Source organism: Triturus cristatus, chromosome 3_2 (genome assembly GCF_964204655.1).
Source record: "Triturus cristatus chromosome 3_2, aTriCri1.1, whole genome shotgun sequence".
NCBI classification, from domain to species: domain Eukaryota; kingdom Metazoa; phylum Chordata; class Amphibia; order Caudata; family Salamandridae; genus Triturus; species Triturus cristatus.
In genome coordinates, this window is record NC_140584.1 from 617,389,204 (window position 1) to 617,415,229 (window position 26,026).

The following is a 26,026-nucleotide window of genomic DNA, read 5'->3' on the forward strand; positions in this document are numbered from 1 at the left end:
CCACGGAGTTGTCCGCCTTATATTGTAGCATTCTGTTACCCTTCCCCGGCCTCTTGATAGACCCGCAAGGCTCTACTATAAGGGGTGATTTAAATTGTGGGAGCATGAAATGTTCTTGCAAGAGCACAATATGCAAATAGGAATGCAAAGACAGGGCCATCCGCAGTCATGTATTTACATGTGTTATATGAGAGCAGGCGGGGGAGGGAGTGGGTGGCAGCGCACATCCCTTCTCTGCCCTGAGATGTCAGCTAAGTGAGCCTGGGTCCCTACGGAGTGAACGCACAGGCAGAGACATGTAAAGTATCAATTACTGTGCAGGCGTAGGGGCGCTGAAGAGTTAAACCTGTGATGGGGGCTGCGGGGGTGTTGGAGGGGAGCGAGAGCGGCTGCTGCCAATGGTCCAGTTCCTCAAAGTGCCGCTTAACACGGGTATACGGCTTGCTTCTAAGCGCTCCCACCTTTGTCAGAGAACGGGGACAAAGCAAGGGGGGGGATGGGCGATTTGTCCAGGATCACACAGTTTGAACCCGTGATCAATACAAGCTTTTTATGGCACAAGGCTATGGCAAGGTGTGAAGGGAGCACTGATCAGGCTAAGTAAAGTTGAGGGAGGAGAGGTAAAAACAACAAGCATTGGCCGCGCGCACGCCAGCTGCAGTATAGAGAGGCGAAGGGGGCGGGGGCGTGGTGGCCAGCAGAGTGATGCGATTTGTGGTGGGGGAGGGGGAGGGAATTGCAACGCAGAGAGAGCACGCAAGGCTTAATGAGCCTGGACAGAAACCCACATGGCGGCTGCGCACGTGCACGCAAGCTTGAAGCCAGCAAAAGCCTCTGGTGGCACTTTTAAAAGCCACTTACTAAATGTATCGAAGATACAGCACATGCGCGGTCTTAGGCGAGACCTAAAAAGGGAATGTGGGGAGCGGCAATGGAGAAGCAAAACCACAGGGGAGAGAGTAGCAAAGGGGTGGGGGGAGAAGTGCACGAGGCGGGGAGCTACATGAAGCACAGGCGATTTTAGTCAGGGGGAGGGTAGCTGGTATTTGGCAGGGAACAAACACACGAAAGAGCATGAAAACACATCCACACTCATGGAGTGCTAACAGAAATGAAAAGTAGTTCTCCAAGCGTAAGCAGTGGTAGGATAAAACTCAGGCAGTCAAAGAGATGGTAAAGAGGCTATGCTGCACAGGAGAGACAAACACAAGGAGAGGAGGACAAGTTATTGAATAAAAAGCAGGCATATTAACAGCGACAATAAAGCCAATCAATGGTAAGCAATGGACAGGTTGTAAGTTCACAATAGGTCTTTTGCAACGAAATAGCTGTCTGGCAAGCAAGACTTAAAAAAATAATTCTCTGAATGTAAGCAGTGGTACAATAGAATACATCCAATCAATTAGAGGGTAGAGTACCTATTTTCTAGGGAGGGACAAACACAAGAAGAGGAAGGAAAGCCACTCTATAAGACTTAAGCAAACAAGACTGACAAGAAAGCCAACTAGAGATAAGAAATGGGCGGACCCAAAGCACATTGTAAGTACTACTGTACAGTACATAAAAAGTCGTTTGAGAACATACAGAAGTAGCTCTCTGTAGGGGAGACCTAAAAAAGCACTGCACACTTGCCAATGCCAGACATATTACCTTTGCCAATGCCTGTTATTAACTGCTAGGAGACAAGGCTTAAAAATTACCAAAAGCTCGGCTGTTATACTCTACAGGTAACCCAGGAAGATAGGCTTGCTGAATCCTTCAGATACTTTATGGAGTAACAACATTTCTTTGGATCCTGTAGCAGTTAGTGGCCTGTGAGTGTGGATACAGTCATGGACTACTGACAAAGCAAGGGCACGAATAGTGCACTCAAATTAACAAAAGAAGCTATCCTTTTTCGACATTTGATTCTGCAGAAATAACAGTCAAGCAATCAATGCTTACACTGGGGGGGGGGTGGGGGGTATTACTTGGCGATGGTAAGGGTGAGAAAAATTGTTATTTGGAGATTGTAAGTAACATCCAATATACGCAAGGTGTGAATATCACCAAGTCTCCTACCTGCACATTTCCGTGAGCCCGAGTCACTATATCAATGCTCTCGCCATTCTGCTTGTATTCCAGGATGCAGGCATTGTACTTTGCAGTCAGAACAAAGAGAAGATCCTTGTTTTCACCCTGAAAAAACAGACAATGCTAAATAAGAGACAGGACCGTACAAACTCATCACACTAGTGTAAGGCCACATACCTTAGGCCGGAAAAGCTCCATAACCGCAATCTTGCCGTACATCCCCACCTCCTTGACCGGCCGCAGCCCCTCTGGTGTAACAACATAGATCTCCAACCGTGTGTTCTTTGCAATCAAGAGGTTCAAATCATCAGCGGAGGTGAAGTGTCCTAAAAATCAAAATGAGAAGTAACTAAGGAAGGCAGACGACCAGCCTACATGAACTTTAAACGAGTTCCCCCATTGATAAAACTTGAAAGTACATGAGGAAATGGGGAAAAATAACTGAGACAAAGACGTGAACGCAGATCTCATTGTCACCAGCCTGCATTCAACACAGAAAGACTAAATAGAAAATCTATTGCTAGTACATTAGAGCCAAAAGCTGAGCACCTTTTTCCTTGTTATATCAAATAAATACTGGAGTCAGGCAAACTTAATATTAACAGCAAATATTGCACTGGGTACAATCACCCACGCATTTAAAGTACAATGGGGGAGTTGGGAGGGCGAGGGGAGTGTCAAAGATAGCAGCGAGTGAGATGCATCTATCGGAGCTCCGCCGGACACTCTAAAGAAGGGTGGAACCTGCAGTGACCGGGAGCCCCAGTGTCACATTTGGAGCTCCTGATTCATTTGGCACCTACGCCCACCAATTATGGAGGTTAATGCTGCCAGGCGACCGAGGAATCCCCGAGTCCAGTGGAGGCCGTGTGACCAGATGGGAGGCTGCGGGCGCGGTGGCCCAACGGAAGAACTGTCATGGCAGGCCCGCTCCCCTACGTTTACAAGGGTATTGTATAACCTGCTTGAATCATCTGCCCCCTTCCCCCCCCCCCAAGCCTGCCTTTTGCCTGGAGAGCGTGTTTGTGGATGCGGGGCAGAAGAATGCGGCTGTCGTGGCCTCCCCACACCTGTGGTATGCTGAGTGTGTGGTGCTGAAGCAGGATGATTGGCGTCCCTCCCTCCCCCCCTCACCACACCCCCGCCCTCCGCACACGGACAGCCCACATGGACTGGAAGCTGGACTTGTGCCACTTTGCCTTTTTTTTGGAGCAGCTCTTTGGAACTCTTCCAGACGACTTCACCTGCCTCAAACAGGACATAGCCACAGAGATTAAGGCATTCGGAACGATGTGGAGGATCTGGGCTGGAGAGTGAACTCGTTGGAACAGGCGTAGGATGCTCGAGAGGAGGAGCTGGACGGCCATCATCATGAACTCCTGGAGCTACAGGATCATAACCTGGAACTAAGCTATCAACTTGAAGGCTTTGAAAATAGGTCCCGGTGCTCAAATATAATTAAGGGAATACCCCTGCAGGCAGTTTCAGGTAAAAGAGGACTTTGTTGTCAGTCTCTTCAGACACATGGCTCCATCGCTGGGGGACCAGGAGATAGTTCTTGATCGCACCCACCTAACTGGGCGCCCAGCCTGCGCACCATATCACCCTCAAGACATACCCAATTGCCTGCACAACTATCGTCAGATGAAGGCCATTATGACTGCGGCACGCAACAAGACGGTCATTGAATCTGAAGGCCATAGGTTGTGGCTTTATCAAGACCTCTCTTAGGTTTCCTCCTCTCTTTCTCCTCTCCCCCCTATTTTGCTCCAGATACTTTTTACTGTACACAACACTCAGTCTAGCCCACCCCTATCACAGACAGGCCACCCACAGCACTGTTACACACACTTAAATGGTGACATCCATACTTAGCCAGTGCATTAAGGCCTCTTACATTAAGGCTAAGCATTTGGTGCTCCTCTCGTGCCTTAGAGAGACCAAATGCGATGTCTGTTTGTTACAGGAAACCCACCTGCTGCAAGTGGATTGGAGGCCGATGTGCTCTCGCTGGCTTGACCACCAACATTTCTCATCTAGGGTGGTCAAGAAGGCTGGAGTTGCGATTCTCCCCGCTACATATTTTCCGGGACGAGTGGTACAGGTTTACACAGAGATACGGGGCAGGCTCTTGGCCTTACGTATTGATGTGAAGGGGAGTGGGTGCACATTGGCCCCTATATATGCTCCCACTGACCGACAAGAAGCCTTTATTAGGGACTCCCTGGATCAGCTGCTAGCCACGCTGGACAGGGATGTTGTGGTGGGCAGGGATTTCAACATCATGATGTATGTGCAGAGGGATAGGTCCACAGCACAGGTGGGTGGCCTTACTCAGACCACTAGACAGTGGTTGGGGGAACCTGGGCTAACAGATATATGGCGGTACATGCATCCCACGTTCAGTGAATATACTTTTTTTTGCAGCCGCACACCAAACATACATATAGACTACTTTCTCTGCAGGAATCGGTGTCGGTAGATATTGGTGCTGCAGCAATTTCCAATCACTCCCCTATAATACTACAATATGAGTCTTGTAGAGACTCACCGGCCCCCAAGATCTGGCGGCTCAATACAAAACTACTTACCTATGATTACCTACGAACAGATAAATTGACAACCATAACCTCATACCTACAGACTAACGACACATCGGGCACCTCTGTCCATACCCTATTGAAGACCTTAAAGGTGGTTGCGCGGGGCCACTGTATCGTGATAGCCACGGGCTACAATAGGGATCAACGCACCAAGCAGCTTTAATTAGAAATCCAGGTTAAGGAATTGGAAGTCTCTCACACCCAATCTGGTTCAGTGGCAGTTCGTCGTCAGCGGATGGTAGCACAGAAACAACTCCGAGCATTAAATATGGCCAGGGCAGAATACGCATTGCTTAGGGTACGACAGAAATATTACGCTAGGAGCAACAAGGCAGGGTGTATGTTGGTGCATCGCCTCAGAGCACAAGCAGTGGATCGGAGAATCACTGAACTGTGGGGACCAGACGGTCTTGGGATGAAGAAATTGCCCATGACTTTGAGACTTTTTACGCCGCCTTGAATGCTATTAGACTCTGATGCGATAACTTATCTCGCAGGCTCTCCTCTGCACGATCCTGCCAGCCACAATCACCTCCCTTGATGCAGATATTATCCTGCAGGAGGTCCTGACAGCTATTTTGAATGCCGATGCAAAACTCTTCACGAGCATTCTGGCAGACAGAAAGGCTCCATATGTTCAGGGGTTACTTGATCCTGACCAAGCTGGGTTTGTCCCAGAACAGGGGTGTAGTAACAACACAAAAAGGTTGTGTCATTTACTGGACAAGGTGCAACGTACACAGTTGCCGGCACTCCTCTTGTTGATTGATGCCAAAAGGTTTTCAACCGGGTAAATTGGCCCTACCTGCACTTGGTCCACAAGTGTATGGGCTTCGGCGTGGAGTGGAATGACATTTTGCACCGCGCTCGAGTCTCCACCCTCAACACCAATTTGCCCTCTACTGGTATTTTACCCTGGTCAGGAATGCAGTGTGGGATCCGAGCAAGGATGGAAATTGGTTTGCCACTAGCTGCAGTGTTTTAGATGCCACTAAGGCATTCGACTCAGTAGAATGGGATTATCTCCTGGGAGTGCTACAACGCATGGGATTTCCCCCTCTTTATATAAATTGGATGCGCTAAGGTTCTAATAAATAGTCATTTGTCAGCTCCCTTCCTTATCCCAAGAGGCACTAGACAGGGCTGCCCACTGTCACCCCTTTTGTTTTCCCTTGTGATCGAGCCCCTGGCGTGCAAACTGCGCCAACACCGCCAGGATAAAGCACTCAACTGCAACCTACGGCAAACTCTTTCCCTTTACGTGGATGATATCACCCTTTATATAAGAGAACCTCAGCAAAATATAAATCCCCTACTGTGGGAATTCATTGTGTTTGGCAAACTCTCCGGGGGCCATATTAACTGGAAGAAGTCACAAATCTTCCTCTTAACGCCTGCAGCCATCAGATTTCCCCTTGATTACCCACTTGAATGGTGTGATACTGATCTAAGATACCTTGGGATTTAAATCTCGGGGACAGGGAGGAACTGATTCGCCTTAATTATGGCACAGCAATAGACCGCCTCGGCAGTAATGTCATGCGATGGATTTCCCTACCGCTTTCACTTGCCGGCAGAGCTTCTTTAATAAAGATGGTGGTGCACCCACAATTTTTGTATCTATTCATGAAAATACCTTACCATCGTTATTTTTTAAAGACACTCCGAAAAGAACTGATACGACTATTCTGGGGGAGCAGGCAGCCGCGGTTCCAGTGGTCGATACTCACGCGACCATATACACAGGGAGGTTTTGACATACCCGATTTTGAATTATATTTTGCATGTGCCCAGGCCCGTTATAGCTACTAATGGATTAATCCCCCACGCTACATGCCGCAGGTGGCGGCGGAACACTGGCTGGCTGACCCTGTTCCCCTCGATGGGATGATATACGCACCCCCCTGCACTCTTGACACAGCGCCGACCACCATCACAGGTACGGTAGAAGCATGGCACCCCATTCTACGCTTGCTAGATTCTCCCATGTTATACTCATCATTACTACCCCTGACATTTCATCCCCGTGTGCCCTTACTGCAAGAACAAGGCTTCCGTAAATTATGTGAGCGCACAAAAGTCACTAAATGGGGGGGACCGCTTTCACAATGGCGTGTTTCGGTCCTCTGACCAACTTTCGCGAGACACAGCCTACTCCCCTCGACCTCTTTTTATATATCAGGCTACGACAGGCAATGCGCTCCATCATGCCGGGATTCCCTGCGGAGCCCGCCAACTTTGTACCCTTACACCAGATGCTAGGGGCCACGGCGCCAAGGCACTTTGTTTCCACACTGTATTATAACATCCGCGCACAACAGCCAGAATTTCACAATGCGTCTCGTACACATTGGAACACTGATCTGGGGAACGAAGTAACAGATAATCAGTTGGAATACTGCTGTCTGCAGACTGCACACATCTCTGCGAGCTGCAGACTTCGTGTAATACCCTAGAAGTTCTTACAGTGCTTATACCATACCCCATCCAAGCTGTTTATGTTTAAATTGAGGGACACCGATCGATGCGGGAGATGTAATTGCCCAGGGGCCGGGTTTCTACACTCGGCCTGGGAATGTCCGAAGATACACGAATATTGGATGCAGGTCTTCGAAGCCCTAGAGAAGATGACTGCGCTATCACTGAAATACACTCCTTTGGTGGCGCTCTTAGTTTATACCGCACAGATTCCCAAACCACAGTCGATACATTACCATAGCGCTTCTATTGGCGAAACACAGAGTAGCTTGTAGGTGGGGAAGGGGGCGTGCCCCAAAATTCAAGGAATGGTTGGAAGACCCAACATACTGCCAAGAACAACTTACTGTATATGTCGAAACCCTCCCGCGGACATCTATGCCCAAGCATATATGGAGGCCACTCCAGAGCCATCTCCTGGAGCGTGAAGCGGAAACAATGACTAATACACACTCTACATGAGAATCCCATCAATGATGAGATATGAAGAATCTCGGAAAAATTGATGTATTTCCAGGCGATGCGCATTATATGAGTATTTTTGTCCCCCTCTGGCACACGTAGGTGGGAGAGATATGTATTATGTAGTGCATGGCCTAATAGTACACTGAATGTACTGTCATGGGAAATGTATCATTGTAATATATATGAATTGTCCAGACAGACCAGGGTGCTGTAACATCAAGGACTTGAGTCATGTCCCCGAACATGGTCACCATGAATGACTAAGAACGATGCATGTACATCATTTGCAAAGGTCTGTACTCGTTAATCCTTAAGACTAATGTATGCTGTTAATGTAAAAAAAGCAATAAATTAAGTTTAAAAAAATAAAATAAAAAAAAGGATGAAAATTAGTGGCGGCAGTGTGGCCAGCAGGGCACCCTTACACACCTATTATGGAAGTCCTAAACAGAAATCCTTCGGGGGGGGAGGAGTACAGGAGGCTGTGGAAACTATATTCAATACTGATATTCCTAGATTTCCTAGCTATATACTTCTGGATCTTCCCAATCCAATCACATAGCCTATGAAATTGTGTAGAGACAGGGCGATTGCCCTGACACTGGGAGCCGCTAAACAGATTCTTCTTTCTAAACGGAGCACGGAGGTCATACCAACACACTTAGATTGGCTACACAAAGTATAGGAGTTATTGGGAATGGAGATGTTAAAGGAAGTCGCCACACATAACCTCCCCCTATATGACAATATGTGGCAACAATGCTTTCAATACCTCTCGGAGCAATACCGCAAATTGTCCTGTCCGCTCTTTTCGCAAATTCTCAGTTTAACCTCAACAAGCAACCCTTCCTCATAACTGTTAACTGTGTGACAGCTACGTCATGCATCTGTCGGTACATGGTATCGTCCCGCTTTCCACACCCAGCAGTCCTGTGGTCTTACCACTATCTTTAATCATTTTATGTTTCTTCCTTCCTATGATGTATATATGCCTTCCAGTCAAGTATAACACGACAAGCAAGTGGATGTAAGGTAAGCTGTTAGTGTATCTCACACATTTTCAATAATAAAATCTAAGGTACAATTGGGTGAAATAAGCAGAAGTTAAATGAAAATTAGTGACGTTAGTGAGGTTAAAAAATGAAGTACAAACACTATGATTCGACTGTTTCTTTCTCTGTAAAATCAATAAAATAAAATTTTAAAAAGATCTATTAAAGAGGTTGAGCATATCTTTTAAATAAACTTAAGGACGAACTAGCCCATGCCAGAGCTAATTTTTTTCTCTAAACATTCTATAGTAAAATCAAAGTGAAAGACATGTAAAGCATAAATCATTTCAATAAACATACAAACTGTCCCTTTCACACAAAGGTTAACTTCTTTCAAAACTCCTTGGTGAAGCCACCACACAATCCCAAGGACATAAATAATCAAGACTAAGAATTGTAATATTTGTATCCATGCTCCACATCATTTTCATCAGTATGATCAACTGCATTAACATAGGATTTCAGCATTTTCTGAGGACATACAGTACGCTTGGCAGTCATTTTTACCTTCCGAAGTAAGTAGGACATCTGCAAGAGCAGCAAAGGCACTCTAATTTAGGGTCTTGAGTTTCATTCTTTGCCCTTTCCTTTTACAAATAGTTCACTGCATTGTTAGAAAACTAATGCAGTATGGGAATCTGCATCAAGCAAGTCAAACCTCTGTTCTTCATAAGCAAGAAAAATGATAAACAAGCTCTGTGCTTCTTGGATTGTTTTTGTTTGGTTGCTAATGACAGCCAGTAATTGCTCAAACATTATAATACTTTACAATGTGGGAAGTCAGGATTTAGGGACACATTTTTCTCCAACATTTCCCCCAACACTCAAATGGACACCAATTTCAAAGTTCTGGTTCCTCTATAGCCCTTAAAAATGCATGTGGTTACTGCTGTGGCATCTTCCCAAAGACCATGACTATCTGGCTGCTCAAGGAACAAGACTTGGAATTCTATCCAGATAAAGAAAAAAACCAAGAGGCTAATTGAACTCCCTCAATCCCACCTATAATTCGTAAAACAAGCATTTGCAATGCAATAGGTCTCGCATTTGTTGGAGTTGGAGCTATTGACATTGTAAATGCCAATGTTTGTTAGTTATGTTTTTTAAGTGGAGTGATAATTTAAATAAACAAGGAACATATTAACCTGTAGTAATGTGCTAGAATCTGTTGGAGGAACATGGTTAAAGACCAGTGTGCACACTGATGAGAGTCATGCGAGTCCAGGACAGTGTCACCTATGAATGAGCAGTGCGGACCGTGAGTAACAGTCTCTTAATCATGCAGTTTTGCCACTAGTCCTGTTATCAGCGCTATTCTTATTGTTGTCATCAGCACCAGTCTCATTGTTGTCATCAGCGCTATTCTCACTGATCTCGTTAGCGCTAGTCCCATTGGTATAATCAGCGCTATTCTCATTGTTGTCAGGAGCACTAGTCCCATTGGTATCATCAGTGCTATTCTCATTGTTGGCATTGGCACTAGTCGTGTTGTTATCAGCGCTATTCTCATTGTTGGAATCGGCACTAGTCCCATTTTTATCATCAGCACTATTCTCATTGTTGGCATGGGCACTAGTCCCATTGGTATCAGTGCCACTCATTGTTGTCATGGGCACTAGTCCCATTAGTATCATCAGCACCATTCTCATTGATGTCATGGGCACTAGTCCCATTAGTATCATCAGTGCTATTCCCACTGTTATCAGCGCTATTCTCATTGTTGGCATGGGCACTAGTCCCATTGTTATCATCAGTGCTATTCTCATTGTTGTCATGGGCACTAGTCTCATTGTTATCATCAGCGCCACTCTCATTGTTGGCATGGGCACTAGTCCCATTGTTATCAGCGCTATTCTCATTGTTGGCATGGGCACTAGTCCCATTGTTATCATCAGCGCTATTCTCATTGTTGGCATAGGCACTAGTCCCATTATCAGCGCTATTCTCATTGTTGACATGGGCACCAGTCCCATTGTTATCAGTGCTATTCTCATTGTTGGCATGGGCACTAGTCCCATTATCAGTGCTATTCTCATTGTTGGAATGGGCACCAGTCCCATTGTTATCATCAGCGCTATTCTCATTGTTGTCATGGGCACTAGTCCCATTGGTATCATCAACGCTATTCTCATTGTCATGAACACTAGTCCCATTGGTATCATCAGTGCTATTCCCATTGTTGTCATGGGCACTAGTCCCATTGGTATAATCAGTGCTATTCCCATTGTTGTCATGGGCACTAGTCCCATTGGTATAATCAGTGCTATTCCCATTGTTATCAGCGCTATTTTCATTGTTGACATCAGCACTAGTCCCAATGAGTTATCAGCGCTATTCTCATTGTTCGCATCGGCACTAGTCCCATTGGTATCATCAGTGCTATTCTCATTGTTCGCATCGGCACTAGTCCCATTGTTATCATCATTGCCATTATCATTGTTGGCAGAAGCACCCTTCCCTGTAACAGTCACCCAAGTATAAGGTCCATGGCCAGCTGCATATCTGATGGTCACTGATTTACATTGGTAAAAGGCTTCTGCTCCGGTCCACCCAGCCTGTAGCACAGCGCCTCACTGTGAGGACAGAGGATGAGGTGTTAAGAATCAGAGAACAGAAAGGTCGCCAGCAAGAAAGTAGATGAGGCACATTTGGGCTAATGAAGTGTCCAAGACCAATGGAATAGGAGGCAAAGAAGCACTGAATGCAACGCATCTCCAAAAAGATCAAACAATAGGAACCGGTGTGTCGCACACTTCCAGCTGCACTCAGTTTTAATTGCATTTACATAGCACTTACTACCCGTGGCGAGGCGTCGAGTTATGCATGACATACTAAATAGCCCAAACTCCCTCCTAGAAGTCACCCCACTTACATATACTGTCACTACCTTCAAACTTGTAGAGCTCCGGAGTCTTTTAAAATGGCTCGCTCTACTGCACCACGCCTCCCTGCGAAATGGATAAGAAAAAAAAAGAAAAAAAAAAAAAAGAAGAAGCCAGCAAGTGGTGCGCGCGACACAGCGAGACATGTGCTTTTAATTATCGCGCCCGTGTCGGGGCACGATAATTCAAACAACATGGCCTTTGGTGCGCGTGATAGACACTAGTAGGCCATGGGCGGAGCAATGCGTCTGCCTTTGGCCTATTGCGTGCCGTCTTAGTGAAAAACACGCACGCAAAGGCCAATAGCGAGACACAAAAGGAAAAGCATATGCATGTGCGATTCCAGGCTCCGTTTTAAAACCCCCCTACAAAAGGGCTCTCGCCTGCGCGAGCAATGCTGTGCACTGCAACGCTAGGGCACAAACCCTAAAAACCAAGACCCAAAGCAGTTCCTCTAGCATGCCATCATCCATTAATACAACAAAAGCCTGTGGCTCAGCCAGATCAACAAGCTTACCCATGTCCACAACATATATTCAAGGACATCATCTTCAAAATCTCTGCAACCATACCGGCAAGAACCATCAAACAACTCTCTAAAGACCAGAGGGTTCCCAACAAACACAAGATTATTTACATAAGCTTATGTTAAAAAACCTTAGCTTTTGTCACACAATACTTCTAACTACCGACCGATTTAAAGGCCCTTTCCTAGGCAAAATAAGAGAAAGACCTGCTTTCAATTCAACATTCTACACCATTGCACAGTGCATACAAGCAACTAGTGTGTGGCAAATTGGCCTATAAACATCAACCATGTGCCCTCCAGACCATCTCAAGGAGCCTAATCAAGGAACCCAAGAGTGATTATTGCCTCAATCACTTGCTTATATTTCACATACATCAAGTTAGCAAACAAAGCTTTTACAATTGAAAGATGTCTTCAGTAAAGTTTCTCAAAGGTTTGTTTTCTTCAATAACTTCAAGCTACCATCACCTTGATATTCTCCCCATCTTGACTATGCTAATAGAAAATACCTTGATCAGCAACATTGATATTTTTGAAACTACAAAGAGTACAGAAATCAGCTACCAGACAGTTTCTATGCCTGCAAATGAAGCCTTGCATCAACATGAGGCACCATATCCTTGTACTCGCTGTCTGTGGCTCAAGATGCATCGCCTTCAAAGCAAGTAATCATTCACTGCGAAGTCATCATTAATTACTTCCGGAATAACCTAAAATTAATGAATTGCAGGTTCCTTTGTTCATAGAGTTGTTTTTAAATGAATATTATGTGTATAAAATCGTTTTTGTATCAGGTGTATTTTTTTTTTTTAGATGAGGAATTTAGTTTCAAACCAGATTTTATTTTCTCTTTTAGCCTGTAAATGGCACTGTTTTTGATCTACAAACATTTTTGTAGATATTTATCTGAATTTAAAATTATATTAAAATATATATTTTTAATTATTGTGCTGATAAATTTCTTTGCGCCATTTCCCTTTCTTCATCATATTTTACTCGTTTAATAATTTTAGCTTCTTTAATTAAATATACCCATCCTTTTCTATGTATGTAATTTTAATTAAATTTACAGGTAAAACCCTCCACACCCATATTTTTATTCCATACTGTAGGAAATCTGCTTTTTCAGTACAGTCACCCCAGCTTCTTTTCCTTTTGGTGGACCTTAGAGTTTTTGCTGCCTTTTGAACTCCGTATACTTTATACAACTATCCAGTACTAAAAGTGCCTGTGTTCCCCCTTTTAATATGGTTGCATTGGCACACTCCTAATCAGCATATTTAACTTGCCTGTAAGTCCCTAGTATGTGGTACAAAGTGCACCTAGGGCCTGTAAGTTAAATGCCACTTGCTGACGGCAACACCTACTGTTAAAAATACAATTCAACGGCAAAGATGGATTTCAATAAATAATTGAAGAAATGTAACTTTTAGAAAGTTACCTTTTCAGTACCTGATGTTCCTGGAGGATAATTTGCACTGGTTCTCCAGCTTCTCCCACCCAGTAATTAGCCTTGAACATGTTTGAAATATTTCCCAGGATTAAACAATAAGCTGAGCTGTGTGGGCAGAGATTACTCCACACACTGCAGAATATGCAGGGTGGCGATTGTAGGCATCCTTTTTGACACCATAATGTCAATCCCGGCTTGAGTGTCAAATACTACTTAACAGATCTGCTAGGTTCACATATAACACTTGAGGCACACTTGAAGCCTTGACCTCTGGTCCAGGCCAGCACTCCCCAGCAGCTCCACCTCGCAGTCGCACCGCTCCGGTTCAGAGCCCCTCCACAAGCAGGGTTCGTGCCGGCAGCACGCCTCAGGTGTTTTATCCTTCTGCCTGCCGTTCCTTTTCTTATTCCATGTATTCCGTTTTTATTGTAACTTTACTGTAACTTCATTTGTTGCTTGGACCTCTGAGAGTTGTTTTACTTGTGTTTATTTCCCCGCGACCGCTGTATTTTGCACGCTTCTTTCCCGCCGTTGCTGCCCCTGCGGTCCCGCCCCCGACACAGCCCTGCTCGCGCCACCCTACCTCTGGTCCCACCTCCCTCCCCTACTTAATGCCGACCGCTGCGCGATTGAATGCCAGACACTCCTGCAGACGCCTAGAGAAAACCTGGCGACAACAGAAAACTACTGAAGCATGGAGCAACCACAGGAGCGCCCTGCGGGAATACCACCAGCGCATAAGGGACACCAAATGGACCTTCATAAGAGACAAAGTCCAGAGTAACAAGACCAACGCCAAGGAACTGTTCAACGTCAAAGCAGCTTACCAAACCCCCCAGCGAAGCCACGGACGTCACACCCTCCCAGAAACACTGCGACAAGCTCAGCTCAGCTCCTATTTCCATCTGAAGATCAAGACCCTCTACAACAACTTCAGCGAACAGACGCCCTCCCTACCACAGCCGAAAAGCCAACCATCATGACTTGGGATCCCGCCACCGTCTTACACATCACCGCGACAAGGAAAACCCACTCAGGAGCCCCAACGGACCCCTGCGCACCACACATATTCCACAGGGCCGCCGCCATTGCACCAGACCATCAACGCCTCCTTAAGATCCGGCATCTTCCCAGATGACTGAAAACGAGCAGAGGTTAAACCCCTCCTCAAGAAACCAACGGCTGACCCAACTGACCTGGAAAACTACCGGCCCATCACTCTCCTCCCCTTCACGGCCAAAGTCACCGAGAGACTCATTAACGCCCAGTTGACCGCCTTCATCGAAGATAACTCCAACCTAGATGCCTCACAGTCTGGATTCTGCAGCAACCACAGCACCGAGACCACCCTCCTCGCCGCCACTGACGACACCTGCACGCTACTCGACCAGGGACACACCACGGCCCTTATTCTTCTAGACCTCTCCGCAGCCTTGGACACCGTTTCACACCGCACACTCGCAGCCAGACTTCACAACGCGGGGATACAAGGAGCCGCCCTCGACTGGATTCAATCCTTCCTCTCCTGCAGAATCCAGAGGATTAGACTGCCGCCCTTCCTCTCCGAACCCACCGATTTCCACTGCGGGGATTCAACATCTACATGGCCCCCCCTCACCGCCAAACAGCATGGACTCAGCATAGCATCCTACACAGACGACACCCAGCTCATTCTCTCACTCACGAAGAATCCCGAAGACACCAGACTCTGCTTCCATGAAGGAATGAAGGAAGTCGCAGCTTCGATGAAAGACAGCTGCTTGAAGCTCAACTCAGAGAAAACCGAGGTCCTCATCCTCGGAACGCGCACCTCTGCCTGGGACAACAGCTGGTGGCCCTCCGCCTTCGGGAATCCACCCACCTACAGACCACACACGAAACCTCGGCATCATCCTCGACTTCTCCCTCTCCATGAACCGCCAGATCAACGCCGTTGCTTCCACCAGGTTCAACTGCCTGCGCATCCTCCGCAAGACCTTCAAATGGATCCTCCCTCCCCCCCCCCCGACTGTAAAAGGACCGTCACCCACGCTCTCATAACCAGCAGACTGGACTACTGCAACACCCTATAGGCCGGAATCAACAGAACTCTTCTACACAGACTCCAAACCATCCAGAACGCCGCAGCCAGACTCGTCCTCTGGACACCACGCCACGAACACATGACCCAACACCTTTGAGACCTCCACTGGCTCCACGTCAAAAAGAGGGTCACCTTCAAGCTCCTCACCCACACCTACAAATCCCTCAACATCATCGGACCCAAATACCTCAATGAGAGAGTCTCCTTCCACGTACCCAAGAGGAATCTCCGCTCTGCCAACCTCGCAGAGGTGCCCCACATCCACAGATTCAGAACAGGCAGGAGATCCTTCTCCTAAATTGCAGCCAAAACCTGGAACAAGCTCCCGGTGAACATCAGATGCTCCCCAACCCTGCACACGTTCAGGAGGGACCTCAAGACCTGGCACTTCGACTGATCCGGAGCCCCACCCCTCCCCCTCCCAGCACCTTGAGACCCTCAAGGGTGAGTTGTACACTTTATAAACCCCTTGATTGATTGGTTGATTGAAAGAACATGATGCCAAGACCGGTAAGATGTATAGTTGGAAATCAACATAACAATGAATTACTTTTTTCCTCTGAATACTATTCTAAGACCAAAAACGTTTTAGGATTCACAGATATGGAACAAATATGTTGCCCTCCGTCCACAACTTTTGTAAGTTTATGATAAATATTGGAAGATCTGACAACTTTAAACTTCACTTTAAGCTTCCCCTCAAGTGTGATAATTCCAACTAAACAATTGAAATTCCTTGTTTGTGTCATTTTGTGATTTTGGATAGGCAAACTGTACCACGTTCGGCACTACTTCAGCAACCCCTGTAAGACCCTAGTAAATGGTACACATGTTACCTAGGGCATTGGTACTGAAGAGGGTCCTCTAGGGATGCAGTACTAACTGTGCCACCCCAGAGACCCCTCACCAAGACCATGCAAACTACCATTGCAGACTGCGTGTCTTGGTGCAGGGAAAACCGAAGAGTCGACATGGCACACAGACCTGTGTGCCATGCCCCCATACACTACATGAGGTATAAGTAAGTCACTCCTACTGCAGGCCGGGGATGTGGAATTTCTATAGCCTGATGCTCAGGACATATTGTTTGGGGTCAAGGGCAACAAGTTTTCATGTGTATTTTGTCCTTGGGACAATTAGGCCCAACCCTGCCAGTTTACAGTACTGCATTATGAATCAGGCGAAGGAATTACCTGCAGTTAAGGTCATATTTGTGTCCATGTGTTAATGCTGTTCAAACTTGTATTTATGGTTCATTAATGAAAAGGCTTTATTATTAGGAAGAGCTCTCTAAGTAAATGTTGTTAGCTCAGACTGCACCACTGACAGTGGGTGGAGTATAAAAATGTGCACATACGTTTGCAAATTTTAACAATATGAGGCTAAGTATGTTGCTCCCAGAATACTCTTTGATTAGATGCAAATATTTGCAGAAGCCTGAAAGCAAGATTGATGATTCGTTGCTTTCAAAATATAATGCTCACAAAATAAATGCAAAAACATTTCACTAAACTAGTGAAAAAATGTAGGTACCATTTCTTTGCAGTATTATTTAGTAAAATGCGTTGATGCATGCTAGTATTTCCCAAAAAATATTCATAATGGAAAATGAGTTTAACAAGCATTGGTAAAGCCAGTAGGTCTGAAATTTTGTGTCAGTCTTTTGGTTTTGTCAATGAGTGACTTGTTTTGGCATAACCTAGACTGCCTCTTATTAACAAAAGCATAGCTCAAAGCCTGGTGTAACCCAGATATCGTCTGTGCCCTACGCCCTGGCCATCTTATTCAGACAGGATACACCAGAACAACGAGGAGGAAGGCTGGCGATTATCTATCGCAGTACACTGAAATGCTCAGTATTCGAAATATCCGACCTCAAAAGGTGCAGAAAATATCGGCGTCCACTTTCAATTAGAGGACTCTTTCTCCTTCTCAGGGGCTGTGCTATACTGCCCACCAGGCCCTTACAAGACTTTCTTGGATAGCATTCGAGATATCATGAGTTCACTAACTCTTAGATTCTCCAATTTCACCTGATTAGATTTTAATATCCACCTAGATGTACAGAATGACCCAGGTGCAATGAATTTCTTGGAAATTATTGATACACTTGGCCTTGACCAGCAGATATCCACCCCCTCCCATAATGCAGGCCACATTCTGGACGGTATTTGCTCAAATCTCACGACACTTAGTTAAGGCCCCAGTTAGCTTACCTTGGTCCGATCACAAGCTTAAACCTCTAGAAATCAGATACCAGCACACGAAAAACCTAAAGGGCCACATTCCCACCATTCAAAACACCAGACCCAGGTGGAATGATATGGAAGTCCTTCCAGACCTCAGTTTAGAAGCCTCAGTCTGCAGGCCTAGGCTGTCGGGGGATCCAGCAGTAGCTAACCAATGTTTCATACAGTGGATGTCCACTGAGTGATCGTTTTGCACCTCCTGCCTCACAAAATAACCGATTGTTTAAGTAACCCTCTGCCCCATGGTACACCCAAAACCTGAAAGAATTACATAGCCACTGGAAGAAATTGGAATGTAGATGGCAACAAAAAACACAAACAGGATGAACTAACCAGGTTCAAAGCAGCGCTTAACTACCACCAACAAATCAAAGCTGCCAAGAAATCCTATTTCACTGAGATGCTTAAACTGGCCAACCCAAATCAAAAAACTATCTTTAAGATAGTTAACTCTTTCAACAACCCATATCCCTTAAACAAGAGATTCACCCATCACAGTCTCTCTGCAACCGCATAGCAGACTATTTTGAACAGAAAGTCAAGTCATTATAACAAGATTTCCCAGTACCTTTCGTTCTTCTCACTACGACAACTGCTGATCTAGGACACAGACCATCCCTTCGAGCTTTTCAAGCCATTAACCTAGATCAATCCCATCAGGCTACTCTTGCAGTTAAATCGGGTTCCCCTTTTGACCCATGTCCCCCCATAATAGATACTGTCAATCCAGTCATCAATAACAAAAATATTGCCTCATTCATTAGCATAAGTCCCCAATGAATGGAAACTTGCAAAAGTCAAACCACTCCTAAAGAAACAACTTGGTAATCACACCACCCTTACCAATCTTCAACCCATCTCTCTACTCCCATGTCTTAGTAAGATTACTGAAAAACGAGTTAACTTTCAACTTATGACCCATCTGGAAGGAGCTAATATCTTACTCCCAAATCAATCAGGTTTCAGGTCTCTGCACTCTATGGAATCTACCCTCCTGTACGGAATCTACCCTCCTGTACACCGCTGAATCCCTTAAAGCCGCTTTTGACCAGGGAGGGAATGCGGTATTGGTCTTTTTAGACCTATCAGCTACTTTCGACACGGTCTCACATGTCATTCTCCTGGACCGTCTCGTGCCATATGGTATTCCTCATCACACCCTGGCCTGACTAAAATCATTTCTACAAAACCGAAGACAAGTCATCACTCTCGGACAATACCAGTCAGCAGAAAAACCACTGCCTTCCAGGATTCCACAAGGGTCCATTCTTAGTCCAGTGCTCTTCAATGGCTATATGGCTCCCCTGATTAGTCTGATATTGTCCTTTAACATCAAGACTATATCATACGCGGACGATACTTAACTAATTCTGGTGTTAGATAAAAATACCACACTGGCTGAGGAAAATCTCTGTCAATGTCCAAAAGCAGTCTTTCATTGGATAAAAGCAAACTACTTAAAATGTAAGTCAGAAAAAACAGAAATCATGCCACTAGGGAAAGCAAACACCTTCTACTCTAATCTAGGATGGCCCTCCGACATTCCTCCTCCCCCCAAAACAGTAACAGAAGCTAGAAATCTGGGGTTCAAATTTGACTCAGCACTGTCCTTCCACCAGCAATCCCTAGCAGTGGCTGGGCCCTGCTTCCATCTGATAAAGTCACTTAAAAAGTTCTTCTACCTACTCCCCTGCACGGCAAGACAGGCAGTTGCAGTGGCGCTAATCACCTCTAGATTGGATTATTGCAACAGCCTCTATGCAGGAGCAAATAAGTCGTTCCTACACAAATTACAGATGGTACAACATGCAGCAGCTCAATTAGTACTAAAATGACCTAGGAGCTCGTCAGCATCTCCTCCACTGGAAGCATTGCATTGGCTACCCATCCACAAAAGAATCCTGTTTAAGATCTTGATAATTAACTTTAGAATCTTTCATTCATCAGGCCCCCACTACCTTTGGCCCAGGTTTGCACGCTATGTGCCACGCCGTACTCTTAGATCGTTTAACTCAAATTTATTAAAACCCTCTGCTTTCAGATGGGTTTCAAAAGGGGGGGGGGGGGGAAATCAATTGCAGTGCTTGGGACCAAGGCCTGGAACCATCTCCCAAATCGCTTATGCTTCATCCAATCAGAAACCCTTTTTAGGAAAGCTCTGAAAACTTGGATCTTTACGGCTCCTGATGCTCCATGTAGATCACTTATCTAAACTTATTTCTCAGTCTTACTCAACTTGTCGGTTAGGGATCCGCTCAGCGCCATGATGCTACTCAGAGTGAAAGTTTGCGTTTTACAAATTCCTTATAACATAACATGGTTTCTGTAAAACCTTTTTGATGTGGGAGCTGCCGGGCCCTCACCAATTTCACAAACCATGGCAAAATCTAAAATTGTTTTGGTCTCAAAAAGCACAAATTGCGCAGTAGTTCCTGGCACTGAACAAAACTACTGTGTCGATATGCTCCTTGTGAAAGAACAGAATGCCGTCACTCCCAGTGAAGCTACCCGATACAGAAAGATAGACAACATTTTAATAAACACAAAAGGTCATGGTTAACGCCAGACCAAATTAGGGGCCCAATTATTAAATAAAGTGTACCCATGTCCTTGGATTGAGTGCAGATATACAACTTTTGTGAATTCACAAGACTTTACAGAAGTAGGCCAAGAAATAGTACTCTTAGAAAATATATTTGAACTGCATTTTAGCATGAGCAAATATGCAAATATGCAGGTGTAGATTTGCTCATGAGAAAATCTGAGTGTTTGCAAGTTCACTTTCCCTCCAACCACTTTTTCCCCAAACCTGGAAGAAGTTTTATGTCTGCCATTGTCAGGAGTAAATCCAACCTCTCTCAGAACGGTAAAAGATTAGAGAAGAATTGGAGAAAACCCTTAAATCATGCAAGTTAGTAGGTTTGCAGAGATTCAAAAGGGCATTCCAACCCTGGAACTGCTGCTTGCCATTACCTTCAGCCCCAGTATGTAGATCTGCGGAAAAGTGGCAACATAAGGAAATTGCTAGTATTGAAACCCTACTACAGAAAGAGCCCTGACATAATCAGAGAGGCTATTTCAGAACTCTTATATAAAGAGATTGCGGTCATAATTCGTCGCCGCATTACATTGCATAACAAGCATTGAAAATGCAATAGGTCTCGCCTTTTATTAAGTTAAAGCCATTTACTTTGCTATACAATACCATTAGCAAAGCAAATGGCTTTAACTTAATCAAAGGCAAGACCTATTGCATTTTCAATGCTTGTTAAAATCTGCAGAGCCACAGCTGCATAATTCCAGCGGAAATAGCCATGCTGCTTTTCCCTGCCAGCGACAATTCCGGTCTATTTAATTGTATTGTAATTGCATTTATATGGCGCTTACTACCCCTAAGAGGCGTCGAAGCGCTTTTTCGGGGAGTAGCACGCTACTCTGAAACCCATAAAATGTGGTGAATTAGTATAGTGAAAATATGAAAGTAATTTGAGTGGTGGATACGTTAGTCAGTTATTTGGATTGAGAAGGATAGTGGAGGGATAGAAAAGGTACATGGAAGGGAGGAGCCAGTAAAGGGTAGAAGGAGGCAGTAAGGTGCTTACATAATGTATATTGAATTAGTATACAACTGTTGCTGTGCTCACTCTAAATCAGACAAACAGCCCACCATGTTGCAGACTGTCATAAGTGCTGGTGCTGAGCACCGGAAACCACTGGCTCATATTAAGCACTGTGGGCGAGCCACTCGAGACTTGAGCCAGGCGCGAACCAGAGACCAAGCTCTGGATCAGGTCTAGGCCCTCTTTTGCGCTCGAGCCAAAATGAGCCGAGCATTAATGTGGATTCTGCCTGTCACCCGCAGTCTACCATTATGTGCCAATAATTCAAAAACAATCATAAACCATTGGTATTAAAAGTGAAAGACTACTATATGTTAAAGATACCTTGTTTAATTTTATAGAGAAGATCATATTTTTACATGATGTTTGTTGCATGATTTAGATGCCGGCTTTTTTCATGGCTCGGCTCGCGCACGGGCTCTTAGAGCCCAGCCAGATCCATGGCTTGGCCCAGCTCTCCATGGTAATTTGTTGGCTCACCCACCTCTACAAACACATATAATATAATGCTGCTCTGAAAAAATAAACTGTCACGTGCTCAATATATGTTTAATCCAGCTACTTACAGAGTATTTATTCATCGTAAGTATTTAGAGCCATTTCCTGGATAAAAAAATAGCAAACTATTTCCGTTAGTGACTGCAAATAAGTAGGTCGAATTTACACTCAATACACCGTGTGATAACAGAGTGCCTTAGAGAGCTTCATGCATTGACCTTTGGAAAGACTTCTGCGTAGACTTTAAATCACCGATTTCTACCAAAAAATGTATTATCAATCACAATAGACAGCCATCTGCTCCAAAAGGACTAGGACAAGCTAGTGCGACTAAAGGCATTAAATTCCCAGGTCTTTGTGGACCATAGCACAAACCATTGCCTGCAAAAGCAAATATGAACTCTCAAACTATGTGGGTTGATCATTGTTTGGAAAGGCGGACTCACGGCACAGCATACGGACACTGCCTTTAAGCGCAAACATATCCCCAGAATCCAACTCCGCCTCCCACACAAAAAAGTTGCTTTTGCCCACTAAATACAACTTGAAACATACTTAATACAGTCTAACTTCCATTAAGTACAATGGGACGAGTCGCAAATTGTCTGATTGCCAGCAAAATGCAACCTGACTGCCAATGGAATGCAGAATTGTCCTCCAATTGTGCAACTATCAGCCAAAAAATATCTCACTTGAGCCAGATTGACCCATCTGGTCACCGAATGAATATTAATACCAATCAAAAGCTTTCTGGACATCCACAGAAAGCATTAATGCTGCACTCTGCCAACAGACTGTCCCTCAATGTTCACAAAATGAACGTATCAACAACAGAACGCTCCCTGGTCAAATGCAGACATTATGCCCAGCCTCAAAATGAAAAGTGACTGCCACAACATATAGTCTCATTAGCCCCCAGTGATATGTTACTAAACAGAATACACTCTTATTGAACATCAAATAAGACACCAATCCAGGGAAGATGACCGGGCTTTTCACAGAATGCACCAAAGGCTCCCCACAACTTATGTCAAGAGTCTCCAACTAAAATCTGAAGCGCCTCTCGGGATTTAATCCTACTGGACACTTTGCACACATACAGACAGCATCTTCAGAAATACCAAAATGATCTCGAGTAACCCATTAGAACGAGTGCTAGGCTGGCCACCTGCAGAACGAATCACGGCTCCCAAAGAATACAGCTGATTGCCCCCAGCCTACTCTGCTGCATGCAGAATGCACCCAAACACCTATAAAATGGGCCCAACTGCCAACAGAAAACGAGCCTGCCCAGAGTATTCCAAAGTGCCCATGCAATGCTCCAAGCCAACCATAAATTTGTCCATGAATAAACACACACATTTACCCCACGTATCCACACAAATGGCTCCTCTGGATGTTTCCTAGCCACCTAAATAAATGTGGGTCAATATGAGACTCTGCCCCAATGCTCTACAACGGTCAAAAAAAGTCACTGCAGTTTCTTAAAAATTGCTGGCCAGCGCCACCATAGAATACACCCAATGAGACCACATAAAGCACCCTGAACGCGTGCAGACAGGGGGGTAACAGGCCCCTGCGGTGCATTACGGCCCCAATTCTTCATGACCTAACCAGTGCTTAATTTGAAAAACAAATAAGTTCCAGGGCCCCCTCTACAGGGCCACTTCAGCTCGCCCCACCCATTACCCATACCAGCGATGCCAATGACATTACAAGCACTCCTACTAGCCCTCATACTCCTACAAGTTTGAGAATTCAGACTATTCCAGGCAACCAAAGCTATTATAATGGCTTGGGTGGCCGGTATTAGTCATTTTCAACGAATATTGAAATTATAATTAACTTCTGTTATGCTGCTCTCTAAATAGTGCCAGTGCTGGTGCCGAGCACCGGAAACCACCGGCTCAAATTAAGCACTGTTCCTAACCCTTCTAGGAGTCCCCATTTCACAATGACGCACAGAGCACATATGTGTCAACCGGCCCATTCGTTTGTTTCAGTGACCTCTCCCAGAGATTGTGTCTCGCCTCTCATTGGTCCAACTTACTGGTCACATAATGTGTTCTCTCCCCACTAGATTGCTGGAGCACCCTCTCAGAGATTGAACTTGCCTATCATGAGGTCCAACTAACCAGTCACATAATGTACCCAAACCCATATAGACTGTCGTAACCATCTGTCGAATGTGCGGCAGCCTATCACAGATGATGAGACGAGCCTTCTATATATTGCTCGCAGAATGGTACCAAATATGTGCCACGGGTGCCACAAATGACCCATCACAAAAGTCTCCTAAAACTACTATGGAAATATGACCTGCTCCCTACAGGATACAGCCCTGTAAAAAGGATCTGCATCCACCACTTGAACGCACTTAACTGCTAACAAAGTGCCACACAATCTGCAGGTAACGTAAGAGAGCGCCAACAATATGCGACGAAATACACACCAAAGTGCACCCAAAATTGAGGTTAAATGTGCCACAAATGTCCACGGAATATACCCTGGAACTGGAAAACATCACGCTGTGGCCCGTTTATACAGAGGTGGGCGAGCCACTGAAACCTGGCGCCAGGCTCGAGCCTAAAGCCTGGCTCTGTCTCAGCCCGAGGTCCTGTTGGAACCTCAAGCCCATAAGGGGCCGAGCTTTCATGTTACTTCTGCCTGCCTCCCTTTACCCAGGACCCGGCCTAACGGCCTGAGCTGCCAACTGTAGAACTGGGGAATCAGTTCAACATCCGGACATTCTCAGCAAATTACTTCATTTCCCGTGCCGACAACAATGCACGTGACCTTGTATAATGTAACAGGTCCTCATGTATAATGCTCAGCCTTCCGTTCGAGTTCGCCCTATATTTAAACACTACAGAAAAATGCACTACGAGGTGAAAGCAAAGCCTTAAAATAAGTAAAAACAAATAGAGATTTACTGGCTGTTTGTACAAAGTGAAACTATACAACCTGAATACATTGCGACTCCTTCCTGTAAATTGTATGATCTTAGACAAATGTTTCATTTGGCTAAAACTTTTTTTTCATTATCACATATAGAAACACTTTCAAATATGAGTTCAGACTGCCAGTTGTACAGACTATCACTTCTTATATGTACTTCACAGTGCTATAACGTGCCCTACTAATGTCAAAGCTTCCACATGTTAGAGAAATAGAAGTGTTTAAAAAAAAATTAAGATATGTTATCCTATTTGACGTGATGTGTATTGTTTGATTTACATTATATTTCAGGGCGCGGCTCGTGCATGGGTTCTAAGATCCGAGCCAGCCCCTTGGCTCTGCTCTGGTTGAGCTCTTCCTTTTATTTGTTGATTTGCCCTCATCTAGTTATACATCCCAGTGCCCACTCTATACACGCATCCCCGTACCCCCAAAAAAGCTCCTGGGCGGCCCAGGCAGAATTCCTCCGACCACCAACAGAATACCGGCAACCACACATAGAACCGCTCCAAATACCCACAGTACCGACCATAACCACCCACTGAATCCACTATCCTGCCCATAAAACGCTCGCGACCACAACGTCCCCAACCGTTGACTGCCCCAGTCATTCTCTTCAACTATACAAACGATGTTCCCTATGGGAATGTACCTGTTGCCTTTCCGTCATCAAATAACGTGACAGAAACCCCCGCCATGTCATTCATCTGAAGCATTGGAGGCGCTTCAAAAATCAGACATGATGAAAATAAACACAACTATAAAGGGAAACATCAGCACCGCACCCAGCCTGCCTCTAGTGGAGAGGCCGAAGTGCATGCATGCCTCCGAATGTGGCAGACATATCCAGTGCCCTGAAACCCCGTTTCAGGTTTACAAGCACGAGCCTGCTGCGCACAAAACACTAGCGTGAACACGATGCTATAGAGGCGACGCAGAGCTGTACGTGGCGATACAGAATACTATTTCCGAGATGGTGAGGGTGGGGCCAGGGGGGTGCTGTAGTCTAACACCACCTGCCAACCCCCTCTGGGACTCACATACACATCCATTTGTCTGTCGAGCAGGTGCAAGGGGCCCAGA

At 45.4% G+C, this 26,026-nt stretch overlaps 1 protein-coding gene across 1 annotated transcript in view; it reads right to left on the reverse strand.

Moving 5' to 3' along the window:
* Positions 1-26,026, reverse strand: part of DDB1 (damage specific DNA binding protein 1) — a 990,203-nt gene that overhangs the window by 941,306 nt on the left and 22,871 nt on the right. The window contains exons 2-3 of the mRNA XM_085648506.1: positions 2,251-2,399; positions 2,062-2,178 (exon numbers count right to left, since the gene is read on the reverse strand). Coding sequence (XP_085504632.1) covers positions 2,062-2,178; positions 2,251-2,399 — 266 coding nt within the window. The remainder of the gene's footprint in view (positions 1-2,061; positions 2,179-2,250; positions 2,400-26,026) is intronic.